At 40.0% G+C, this 13503-nt stretch overlaps 1 protein-coding gene across 1 annotated transcript in view; it reads left to right on the top strand.

Moving 5' to 3' along the window:
- Positions 1-12495: 12495 nt before the first annotated feature.
- The window catches only part of SPAG16 (sperm associated antigen 16), a gene marked incomplete at its 5' end in the record, with an annotated part of 332741 nt that continues 331733 nt past the window's right edge, over positions 12496-13503 (top strand). Inside the window, one exon of the mRNA XM_083354597.1 lies at positions 12496-12547. Within this exon, the coding sequence (XP_083210723.1) occupies positions 12496-12547 (52 nt within the window). The remainder of the gene's footprint in view (positions 12548-13503) is intronic.

Below are 13503 nucleotides of genomic sequence, written 5' to 3' on the forward strand. Positions count from 1 at the left end.
GCAAAATCAGCTGTTTCAATAAGATCAGAGTGTATATGGTAATAGAAATTGTAAAAATGGAAAACCAAACAAAAAGGAAACAATTCAGTTTTGGAAAGATATATGGAAAGCTCAAAAGGACTGTAATAAAAATGCTGGATGTAAAAGAATTTGGAGATCAATTTAATAAAACTCAAGTGTAAATGTTAAAAACTGGACATATCCTAGAAATGTTCAATTGCATGGCTTTCAGCTCAAAAACATGACTAGCTTGAGACTTCCGGTGGCTGCGCGGCGCCGGAGAAAGCCTTCCCGGGCTGCCCGCGGCTCAGCTGAGTAATTTTCACCCGAAACAGCGCCGATCAGCTGTTCGGGTGAATTTGAAGCCCCCTCCTCGGGAGAAGAGGAGGGGGTGAGGCCCCAGGTAGGGGTCGAGTTCTCCGGGGCCGCCTGAGCTTGTAGCTTGGGCGGCTGAAGGATCGAACTCCCCCGTAGCCTGGGTCGCTCCCAGCTGGTCAGCGTCTCTGCTCCGGATTTCTTGGAGCAGAGCCAGGCGTTTGCGACCACCCCTGCCTGAAGGAAGGACTATGGAATAAAAGGAGCAGGCAGAGCGGTACAAGAGGAAAAGGTGAAGAGGATTATTATATTTTACTCTCGAGCTTGATGGACTTTTTAAACTTAAAGTGAAAGTGCGTCACAAGTGAAAGTAAAAGATGGCGGCTAAACCTCCCCCAAAAACTCTTCGGAGTGCTGGAACTTCTCCGGTGCAACAATCATCATTGCAGGCGTTGCATCCTCCTGATGTATTGACACCGAAGGATTTACAAGATGCTCTTGAAAAACATGCCCAGGTAATTCTGGAATCAATGGGTGATAAATTTGCAAAGATGGAGGAGAAATTGGAGAAATTGGAGGAGAGAATGGAAGAGAGGATGGAACAGAAGTTCAGTGTGATGAAGGTAGACATTTTGTCTTCAGTGCATAAAGTGGCTGAATGTGCGGAAGATCTGGATGAAAAAGTGGAAGATTTGACTCAAAAGAATGCCATATTAGAAGCAAAAGTATTGGAGAATGAAGATTTAAGAGACAAAATGGACAGAGAACTGAGTCTTGCTCAATATTACCAGATGCAGTTTGCTGTTAGAATCAGAGGCTTAAAAGAGAATATTTAGGAAGATTTAAAGCAGCTGATTTCTGAGGCTCTGGAAGTGGTATTGAATCAGCCAGCATCTGAAATAAAGGGAGGCATGGATAAAGTGTTTCGTGTGAATTCATGGATTGCTAGACAGAGAAAGCTGCCTAGAGATGTGGTGGTTTATTTTGCAAAGAGGGAAATTAGAGATGAAGTTATACAAGCTGCCTATGATACTAAAGTTGTGATTGCTGATCAAGAAGTTTTGGTTCTAAAAGAAATTCCTCCAAAGATTTTAAGGAGAAGGAAGGATTTTACATTTCTTGTGCAAGAGCTCAAGCAACGAGATATAAGGTTCAGATGGGAGATTCCAGTTGGGTTGATGGTGATGCATGAAGGTAAAAGGTACCGTCTGGTTACTGTGATGCAGGCGCGTGATTTTTACAATAATGTTTTAAAAGCAACCCCATTATCACTTCTGGAAGCTGCAAAGGGATCTGGAGAAGGAGAACATCAAGAGGCTGAAGATGGACAGACAGAGGAGAACGGTGCTGGAGGAGATCAAGCTACAACTTCTTTGGATGATCCTAGAGAGCAGAGGGTGACGCGTGCTGCTTTAAAACGATCAAAAAAAATAAAAGAACAAGATCAGCAGAAGTCTATGGAACTTCCACAACGTACTTACAGCCAAGCAGTGGGAGGGGCACGACCTAAAAAAGATAGTCCTATCAAAGCAGTGCTCCAAGAGCTTTGGGATGATATGCATGGCAACTAAATTTTTAACTTGGAACGTTAATGGACTAAATTCACCACAGAAGAGGAAGAAAGTTTTTCAATATTTAAAACAATTCAAGATAGATGTTATATGTTTGCAAGAAACGCATATTAGGGTTGTGGATCAAAAGTATTTATCGAACTCAAGGTTGGGTACGCAATTTGTTGCTTCTGCAATGAATAAGAAAAATGGAGTGGTTGTTTATGTTAAAAGTGCTTTAACAGCAGACTTAATTGAAGCAGATAAGCATGGAAGATACGTTATGATAGAGTTGCTGCTAGAAGGTAAAAAGACGCTTTTAGTTGGATTATATGCTCCTAATCAACAACAAGCTGACTTTTTTAGTTTACTTCATACAAAGCTTACCCAGTTGGATTATAAATCTTTTATTTTCATGGGGGATTGGAATGGTGTTTTGGATGTACAGATGGACAAGGCTGGAGCTTTTAAGTGCGTCCCAAGTCATGCTAGACTGCCTAAATCCTTTTTTGAAATGAAGGATGACTTGGAACTGCAAGATATTTGGCGCGAGAGACATTTGCAGGAAAAGGATTATACTTTTTTTTTCTGACAGACATCAATCTTTTTCCAGGATCGATTTTATTTTGTTGACTAATGATTTTTTTTAAGGACTAAGAAGGTGAAGATTTGTGCAAGAACTATTTCTGATCATAGCCCAGTTTGGCTAGAGACTGATAAGGAGAATAGAGATAGGCGCTCGTGGCGCGTAAATGAGAATTTGTTTAGAAACCAGAGAAATGTGGAAGAATGCAAACAGCGGATGAAGGATTTTTTTGAAATTAATATGAATAAGGGCACCTCTATGGACATGGTTTGGGATGCTAGTAAGGCCTATATGAGAGGGGTGTTGATATATATGAATAATAAACATAGACGTGCTGTGGAAGCTAGGAGGAAAGAACTGGAGAATGAAATAAAGGAAAAAGAAAAGGCTTTGATTTTGAATTCAGAGGATGTGAAGACTAAGGAGGCTATTAAACTGTTAAGAGGACAATTTGATAAATTAATGGCTGACCAAGTGGCAACCAATTTGCAGTTTGCCAGGCATAATACCTTTTGCAACGCTAACAAACCAGGTAGATGGTTAGCTTATAGATTGAGGAAAAAGCAAAGGGCTTCTAATATAGACAAAATTGAGCATAAAGGAAGGGTTGTGTTTCAACAGGACCTTATCAAGGATGCTTTTGTGGATTTTTATTCTAAATTATATGCTAAGGAGAAGATTAATGAAAAAGACATTGATATATATTTGGAGAATGCTAGCATCCCGGTTCTTACGCAAGTACAAAAAGAGGGGATTAATCAATTAATTACAGAAGAAGAAATTTTTACAGCAATTAAGGAATTGAAGGTGGATAAAGCACCAGGTACGGATGGTTTGTCTGCGGCTTATTACAAAAATTTACAATTAGAGATGATGAAACCGTTAAAGGAACTGTTCCAGACAATCCAGAGGGGGGGAAAGGTGCCACCGTCTTGGAGAACAGCTTTTATTTCCTTGATTCCGAAGGAAGACCAAGATGCTACTCAAGTTAAAAATTATAGACCGATATCGCTTTTAAATACAGATTACAAGATATTTGCTAAGGTGTTGGCTAATAGACTGATGAGGGTTCTGCAACAGGTGATTCATGGGGACCAAACGGGGTTTATTAGTGGTAGGCAAATGAAAAATAATGTGAGGCATATAGTTGATGTGTTAGAGTTTTTGGAAAGGAACAACCAGATCCCTGCGGCGCTAATTTTTCTAGATGCTGAAAAAGCTTTTGATCAATTGAATTGGCAATTTTTGATGAAAGTTCTAGACAAAATGGATTTTGGGGGAAATTTTTTACAACCGATTAGGGCATTATATCAAAAACAAACTGCCCGAATTATAGTTAATAATAGTCTGACAGAAGCATGTAATATTGAGAAGGGCACAAGGCAAGGGTGTCCGTTATCGCCCTTGTTATTTGTGTTAACATTAGAGATATTATTGGTTAAAATATGGAATTCGGAAAAAATTAAGGGTATACAAATTAGAGATCAGGATTATAGATTGAGAGCATTCGCAGATGATCTGGTTGTTACAGTGACCCAGCCAGAGAACTCTGTTGTGGACCTGATGGAGATAATAACACAATACGGGAAGGTTTCTGGATTTAAAGTTAATATACAGAAAACCAAAATTCTGGCCAAAAATATGACAGTTTTGCAAAAGGCTCTCTTAGAAGGATTAACTGGATTTGAGATTGTTAAAAGGGTTAAATATTTGGGGGTGCTTTTGTCGCCCTCTAATACAAAGTTATATACAAATAATTATGAAAAACTATGGGGGAAAATTCAAAAAGAATTGGAGAGTTGGGAAAAATTGCAATTGTCTTTGTTGGGACGGATCGCAGCAGTGAAAATGAATGTCCTGCCTAAATTTTTATTTTTATTTCAAATGATACCGATTCTTAAGAAAGATTCTAATTTGGAGGAATGGCAGCGAGGTATCAATAAATTTGTTTGGGCAGGGAAAAGGCCACGAGTTAAACTTAAGATTATGCAGGATACTCGTGAGAGAGGTGGTCTTAAAATGCCCAATCTTAAACTATATTATGAAGCTGCTGCATTAGTAGGAATAAGTGATTGGATTAATTTGACACAAGAGAGATTATTAAATCTTGAGGGCCACGATTTGTTGTTTGGCTGGCATGCATATTTGTTGTATGACAAGAAGGTAGACAATGTGTTTAGAGTGCATATTTTAAGACAGGCATTGTTGAGAGTTTGGAAGAAGTATAGACATAAGCTAGATTGCAAGATACCACTGTGGGCAATTCCAAAACACGCAATAGAAAATATACATGCTGGTTTCAAACATGATGTGACTACGTACAAGGAGATTCTGAGCTTGGAAAGAAATGTCTGGTGTTTGAAATCATATAGCCTCTTGCGAGAAGAGAAGGTTGTTCAAACTTGGTTTCAATATATTCAGCTACGGGCCAGGTGGAAAGAAGACCAGAAAATTGGTTTTACAATGACTGATGAAAATTTGATAAAGCAAATTAGAAATCAGGGTCCAGCACATATCAAACGGATATATCTTGCATTGATAGAAATTGACTCAGAAACAGAGCTTGTTAAAGATTGTATGATTAAATGGGCCCAAAATATCCAAGAAGTTATTACAATGGATACGTGGGAAAGGATTTGGGTGAGGAACGTAAAATTTACACAAGCTCAAAATCTAAGAGAGAATTTTTACAAAATGTTTTATAGATGGCATTTAGATCCTAAAAAGCTTGCAAGTATGTATCCGAATTATCAGCCTAAATGTTGGAGGTGCGGTGACGAAGACGCAACATATTTTCACATATGGTGGACTTGTAAAAAGGTTAAGGCTTTTTGGATAAAAGTCTGGTGGAACATGCAGAAGATTTTTAAACAGAGGATAAAGTTTTGTCCGCAACTTTTTTTGTTGGGAATAATTACAGATGCTACAGTTGTGGACACTAAGTTGATGTTGAATTTAATTACGGCAGCAAGACTCTTAATAGGTCAGTATTGGAAGAAGGAGGAACTGCCGACTATAGAAGAATGGACTTTAAAGGTTTCTGACCTGGCAGAGATGGCAAAGATATCGGCCTATTTGAAAGATCATTCGCAAGAACGCTATATTATGGAGTGGAGAAAATGGATTGAGCATATCCAGAACAAATACGGGACTAAGAAGTTTCATGTAGCATTTGAATAATTCTTCCTTTTTTTTCCCTTTTTTTAATATATATTTTTATATATTTTATATTAATAGTGTTTGTAGTTATCCTATATGAGCTAGAGAGTGATAGATTTTAGAGTTTACGGTTGTTAGCATATGGTTGTTTATGATTCTTTTTTTTTGTTTTTTATACCTTGTACTTAGCTCTGGGAAGTCGGGGGGGAGGGGGGAGGGGTAAGGAGGGAGGGATAGGGGAGGGGTAGGGGGGTTTGTTAAAGATAAAATGTATGATAAAACTTTTCAATAAAAAAAAACATGACTAGCTTATATCCAATTACAGTTAAATAGCATAATGAACTATTGCATAAAGTGGAAGGCTTGCCTTCAGAAGTTATGGGTGCTTGATCACTGGAGGCTTATAAGAAGAGACTGAAATGGTATAGGGCAGTGGTGGTGAACCTATGACACGCGTGCCAGAGGTGGCACTCAGAGCTCTCTCTGTTGGCACACTCGCCATCGCTGCCAGCAGCAGGTCTATCAGGCCGTCCCCGCTGCCTAGAGCACAAGCCCCACCCAGCACAAAGGAGGCAAAGCAGCTGACTAGCGTGATAACTCACTAGCCCTGCCCCATTCTTGTGTGGTGCAGCCCCTTGTATCTGCACCCTGCAGTGGTGGCGGCCATTTTTGCGCCTTGCAGCATAGTGGCCCATTTTTGCGCCCCTGATTTTTGCGTGCCAGAGGCGGCACTCAGAGGCACCTCCCTGCCCCACCCCCTGAAGGCACCACAATACTGATGCATCCCTGGCACTTTGCAATAAAAAGTGGGTTTTGGTGGCGGTTTGGACACTCGGTCTCTAAAAGGTTCGCCATCACTGGTATAGGGTCTCCTGCTTGAGCAGGGGGTCCCTTCCAATTCTGTTATTCTGTAAATCGCTATTGCCTCTTAGCAAGCAGACAGATAGATTTAGTCTGGCCCTACAAACCTTCCAAGATGGGAACCAACGGCTGTTGTAATTGAGTCCATCCACCTGTTCTTTTCTTCTCTTTCCTTTTATGAAGGAGATGCTGTCTGAAATATGCGAACGTGATTTTAATTTTACATGTTCTTCATACATACTTGTTTCTTCTACTGGTGTTTTATTTACATTCACCTATTTCTGCATTTTATGAGGGTGAGAATGAGGGTAATTGGGAGACTATAGGAAAAGATGTTTTTTTCTGGTTTTTTTCCTGAATGTATTCATTCATTCATTTTGCTGATTCTTATCAAAATACTAATTTGGTAATGTTTCATGAATAAAACAAAAAGATAAGAAAGAGCAGCTTTTTGAGATTTTAGGAGAAAAATAAGGAACTGAACTTGAAACAGTACAATTATTTTGAATTAATGTCTGTTGCCACCTAGTGGCCAAAGGCTTTAACATTTTGAATAACAAGAACACAGTACTGTTATTAAATATGCCACTTGGCGGCAAGTCAGCCCACCCCTATTCTAGAACTTAATAAATTTATGTCTTTGTTAAGTGTAAATAAATTGTTAGTTGATCTATTTTTTGATACAGCTTCCAAAATATTTCCAAGTACTGTATTAGTACTGAGCAACGACCCTCCTTTGCAGCACAGGGCCAATATCTTCTGTTCCCAATTCCAGTATTTTAAATATCACAATATATAAATATTAGACAATTAGAATATGGTATTTGCAAAATGCTTTCTTTTAGTTGTTGTTTGTTAAATCAATAGGTATTGAGCACGATTATTTTCCTTGGGTAATTGCATAAAGCCTTAATAATTATTTACAAAAATTGACTTTTTTCATAATCAATTGTATACTGTAAGTAAAGCTGTTTTTTCAATACTTTATGTTTATCTATATATCTATGTGTGTGTGTATCTTGTGATCAAAAGATGTAAAAATAATTAAAATGGATTAATATATATTCTGCACTATGACATACTATACTGTAACCATAGAAAAATATTATCAAATCTGTGAAATAAACACACCTTTTAGAATAGTTTCCTTTCTTAAACAGGAAGTGTCACCATTTTCATTTCACCTGAAGATAAGAAGGTTAAAAATTTAAACATGTACAAAATATTTCATATTTTTGAATTAGAAAATTGCAGTTGAGATCAAATGCCAACATTGGAAACATCTTAATAACCTCTAATGCATAATTCATAGTCCATGCTAATTAAAGAATAATGATAGAATGTTTATTTAATTTATACTTTATTTTTGTCCTTTTTGAAAGACAAAACGAAAAAAAAAACAGATCATCCCCAAACTCCTTATTAATAATGCGAAGTTGAAAAGAAAAGCAACAGAAAAGTGTCATATTTAAGAATATTAATTTACAGTACATTTATGTATCTACATGTATCATCTTTTTGCCAATCAGTTAACCAATGTATGTAGGAAACACACTACAGTAGGTATGGGGGACTTTAACTACCCTGATATCAACTAGTAGACAAACTCTGCAACAAATGGGAGATTGAACAGATTCCTGACCCACCTAGCTGACAACTTCATCACCCAAAAGGTAGAGGAGGCAACTAGAGGGAAACTGTAAAGGACCTTATGCTTACCAATAGAGAAGAAGTGATAGAGGGGATTGAAGTTTCAGTAACTTTAGGGGGCAGTGACCATGTCATATTAGAATTCGATATAAAACAGAACAAGCAGCAGAACATAATCAAACCGGTGTCCCAGACTTTAAAAGAGCTGATTTTAACAAACTCAGCTTGGGAATGATTTCATGGATGAAAATCTTAAAGGGGAAATCAACTCAAGAAGTTGGGAAACTCTGAAAAACACAGTTATAAAAGCCCAGCCCAGTTTAATACCACTGAAAAAAAGAAAAACAAGAAAAATCACATTGTTGCACAGAAAACTCTCAGACCAACTGAGAGAAAAAAGATAAGTACAAAAAATGGAAAGAAGGTATCAGGACCCACTTCAATCCCACATCTTAAGAAAGCAGAACTCTTGGAAACAATTTCTTCCAACAGGAACTTTTATTAAGAGTAGTTGATAGCAGGTATAATAGACAGGATCTGAGATTTCCCGTGCAGAGTGATAGATTAAGGTATCCCCAAGCAACACTCCACCCCATAGTCCTGGCCGGCATGGGATGGCCAATCCCCAGCTGTTAAGTCCATCATGGGAAAAGGGGAGATAACATTGGGCTGTTTCCAGCTCACGCAGTGAGGGTCAGCGGCTTCTTCACACCTTCCTGAGAGTGTAGACATAAACCAGGCACTGAGGTTACATTCTTTATTTCCACCCTTGGTCTAGGGCAGGGGTTGGCAACCGGAAAAAGGAAAAGAGCCACTCAGAACCGGTTCCATCACACAAACAAAAAAGTGGGAGCCGCAAAAAGTGCGTGTGCGTGTGTCCACTCACGCGCATGCTCAAAAAACATTTTGCACATGCGCAAAATGGGAGGCACCTGCGCGGCGACGGGTCTTCCCTTTGGAGAGGTGTGCGCCGTCCCATTCGGAGACCTGCTGCGTTCGTCAAACACGGACGAACGCGGCAGCTGTGCAAACGGGACGGCGGCAGCTTGGAGAGGTACGCGCGCACTCTCCAAACCGCCGCCATCCCGTTTGCATAGCTGCCGCGTTCGTCCATGTTTGACGAATGCGGCAGGTCTCTGGACAGGGCGGCGGCTTGGAGAGGTGCGCGCGCACCTCCGCCCTTCGGAAAGGTGCGCGCGCACCTCCGCCCTTCGGAAAGGTGCGCGCGCACCTCTCGGAACGGGCGGTGCCACTCTCCATTTGGAGAGGTGCGCGCGCACCACTGCCCATTCAAAGAGGTGCGCGCGCACCGGGCGGCTGGGAGCCGCAGGAGACGGCTCAAAGAGCCACATGCGGCTCCGGAGCCACGGGTTGCCGACCCGTGGTCTAGGGGACAGTTTAGGCCAGATAAAGTTCAGAGAGGGAGAGAAGGCAGGAAGCAAATTGTTTCATTATAGCGGGTAGAGGACACAGAGGCAATAAATGAAGCAAAAGGTTACATTGTAGCAGAAAGAATAATCAAAGCCAATAACCCCGCAGGCACATCTCCCCTCCCCCTTGGGAGTATGGCAGAACCCAGGGAAAGGTGAGATTTGATTTTGGGTCAGAGGTTGTTAGCTGCGAAGTCGTGTCTTACCCATCGCAACCCTATGGATAACGTTCCTCCAGGCCTTCCTGTCCTCTACCATCTTCTGGAGTCCATTTAAGCTCATGCCTACTGCTTCAGTGACTCCATCCAGCTGCCTCATTCTCTGTCGTCCCCTTCTTCTATTGCCCTCAATCTTTCCCAGCATTAGGCTCTTCTCCAGTGAGTCCTTCCTTCTCATTAGGTGGCCAAAGTATTTGAGTTTTAGCTTCAGGATCTGGCCTTCTAAAGAGCAGTCAGGGTTGATCTCCTCTAGGACTGACCGGTTTGATAGCCTTGCAGTCCAAGGGACGCGCAGGAGTCTTCTCCAGCACCATAGTTCAAAAGCCTCAATTCTTTGACGCTCAGCCTTTTTTATGGTCCAACTCTCACTGCCATACATTGCAACTGGGAAGACCATAGCCTTAACTATACGCACTTTTGTTGACAGGGTGATGTCTCTGCTTTTTAGTGTACTGTCTAGATTTGCTATGGCTTTCCTCCCGAGGAGCAAGCGTCTTTTAATTTCTTGACTACAGTCCCCATCTGCAGTGATCTTGGAGCCCAGGAAAATAAAATCTGTCACTACCTCCATTTCTTCCCCATCTATTTGCCAGGAATTGAGAGGGCCGGATGCCATGATCTTGGTTTTCTTAATGTTAAGTTTCAACCCAAGTTTTGCACTTTCCTTCTTCACCCGCAACAAGAGGCTGTTTAGTTCTTCTTCACTTTCTGCCATTAGAGTGGTATCATCTGCATATCTTAGGTTGTTGATATTACTACCGGCAATCTTAATTCCAACTTTTGATTCATCTAGCCCTGCCTTTCTCATGATGTGCTCTGCATATAAGTTAAATAGGCAGGGCGACAGTATACAGCCTTGCCGGACTCCTTTCCCAATTTTGAACCAATCAGTAGTTCCGTGTCCAGTTCTCACTGTTGCTTCTTGGCCCACATATAGGTTTCTCAAGAGACAAATAAGATGGTCTGGTACACCCATCTCTTTAAGAACTTGCCACAGTTTGTTATGATCCACACAATCAAAGGCTTTAGCATAGTCAATGAAGCAGAAGTAGATGTTTTTCTGGAAGTCTCTAGCTTTCTCCATGATGCAGCGTATGTTGGCAATTTTCCTCTGCCTCTTCGAAATCCTGCCTGTACTTCTGGTAGTTCTCGATCCACATACTGCTGGAGTCTAGCTTGTAGGATTTTAAGCATAACTTTACTAGCATGAGAAATGAGTGCAATGGTGCGATAGTTTGAACATTCTTTGGCACTGCCTTTCTTTGGAATTGGAATGTAAACTGATCTTTTCTAATCCTGTGGCCACTGTTGAGTTTTCCAAATTTGCTGGCAAATTGAGTGTAGCACTTTTACTGAATCGTCTTTTAAGATTTTGAATAGCTCAGCTGGAATACTGTCACCTCCACTAGCTTTGTTGTTGCTCAGTTTTTCTAAGGCCCACTTCACTTCACATTCTAAGATGTCTGGCTCGAGGTCAGTGACCACCTCATTGTGATTATCAGGAACGTTAAGCTCATTCTTGTATAGTTCTTCTGTGTAATTTTTCCACCTCTTCTTAATGGGATAGATACAAATGAAATAGGAATGGGTTCTGACAGGGATGAGAATTTATTTGGCATACTCTTTCATGTTCCTTTTATGTGCCCTGCATAAGGTTGATTATTCTCTAAAGGAACAAAATGATGGGTATTTGTATAAAGTGCATTTGCAACTATTGTTTAAACATGAAGTTGAAGGAGATTTTCAAATAGACTGGGAAACCATTTGACTGGGTAGGGAGTTGGACTAGAAGAGTCATCAGCCCTATGAATTGTAGATACTGTAACTAAAAAAGCTCACCCAAAGAAATAATTCAGTGCTGGGATGCTATTGCAAAAAGGTTTTCTTACACATCACCATTAAGTCTATCTTTGCAGGATGCAAAATAGACAATACGGCTCTCCAGATTATTTTATGTAATGAACAAATATGTTATTTTTAAAAGTTACTAGCAGTATTTTGAATTGCCCTGCACTTATGCCGTTTTCTTTGCAATCACATGGAAGTGGATTTGGTTATCCAGGGAAGGGTTTTTCTAAAAAAAAAATCCTTCATAAGCTGTAATTAAATGAACTGCTTGCAAAAATATGAAAATAACCAAATGACAGCAACGATTGCATTCCAACAGCTAAATAATTAGATTTATGAATTTTATATTTATATTTATTATATATTAGAAATAAGCTTTTTATTTAGAAATACTGCTTATGATTAACAATATTCGGGTCGTAACCTTTCAATGCAAAGGAAAATGAACGTAGCTAAACAAGCTTCTAAACATTGCCCGTACGTCAAAAAACTAATGGATTCAGGATGAACGTTTACGTATTCTATTTGGATAAGCATTAAAAAGCTATTTGTTGTTTGTTGGGAGGGGGCTGCAAACAGAGGAGCAACAGATAAGCGGTCGAGAATCTCCCTGATAACGGATGGAGAGGTCACCGTATCAAACCGAGCAAACTCACGTTTCGCCTATTTACACCCCAATGAAAAGTCTCCCGCAGGGTACTGACCACAGAGCTAGCGAGGATAGAGAGGCGCCAACCTTAGCACCCAATCAATCATTCCGTTAGGAAGTTCGCGCATGCCTTGTTAGCCTGACAGCGCGAATTCCCGCAAAGGATGGCCGGGCGGTTACTAGGGGCAACCGAAGAATGCGTCGGGGCGGAGCTGCTAGAGAGAACAACATGGAGGAAGCGACTACTGTGACCACCACGGAAGGCACCTTTTGCTTACAGCGTATCCTTGGCTTTTTCCTTCGCCCGCCCTGGAGGGGCCGGGGGTGGTGGGGTGTCTCAGTAGGTTTTGCCCTGAAAATATGATAAGACTCGAGACGCGATTTCTAATTGGAAGGATAAAGCCTTGTGCTCCATGTTTACCCTTAAACGCCAGCTTATTGGGAGTGTACGTGCGTCCCACTTGAACACAGTCAGTTTCTGAGTAGAAACCTAGTTGGATTGTGTTGTTTGTATCTTAAATTTACTTCTCTATAAAGTTGTAAAAGAAGGGTAATATCCAAATATCGTACATATTAAAGATTATGTAAACAAAAGGAAAATATGATCTTGCTTGCATTAAATGAACAGATTTTAAAAGGTAACATAATAATTTGGTCTCAATACATGAATCTGGTACATTTATTTAAATTGTTCATTGCAAGTTTGCATTTATTGGTGAATTTACAATTTGTGTAAGTCTATAAATGACGTCCATATTACAATAGCAGAGTTTCTCCTGTCTGTATTTCTACTTGATGTGAATAATTATAATTAGTTTTCTTCTAGTTTAATTTTTTTTAATTTTCTTTCTGTGACAAATGAGTTTCTTTTTGGAATGAGCATCCAAGGTAGTTTATACAGTTGCAGAGCTGTATAATATCTGACAAACCAGATTTTTTTAAAACCTACCAACTTCAATCAAACCTGTAAAACTATATCCATTCCCTGTAGACCCTGCTGAAAGTGAATAGACAAAATGCACTATTTAGTTTTTAAAAAAAAAAAAAAATCCTCTGTTTTCCCTCACATTTTCCAGGCTGCTGAGAGGTAGCAGTAGTTTCTATGACAACTGTTAAAGGCATTTTACAGTATTGCGCAGTCTAGTATGAAGCAGGTTTACTTTTTTCCTCCTGCTGCTTTGGTAAAGTAATGGAAGGAGTAAAGAGTAAAGGCATTTCTTTTAGGTAAAGTTGTCAT

Source organism: Vipera ursinii (assembly GCF_947247035.1).
Source record: "Vipera ursinii genome assembly, chromosome: 1".
NCBI lineage: Eukaryota > Metazoa > Chordata > Lepidosauria > Squamata > Viperidae > Vipera > Vipera ursinii.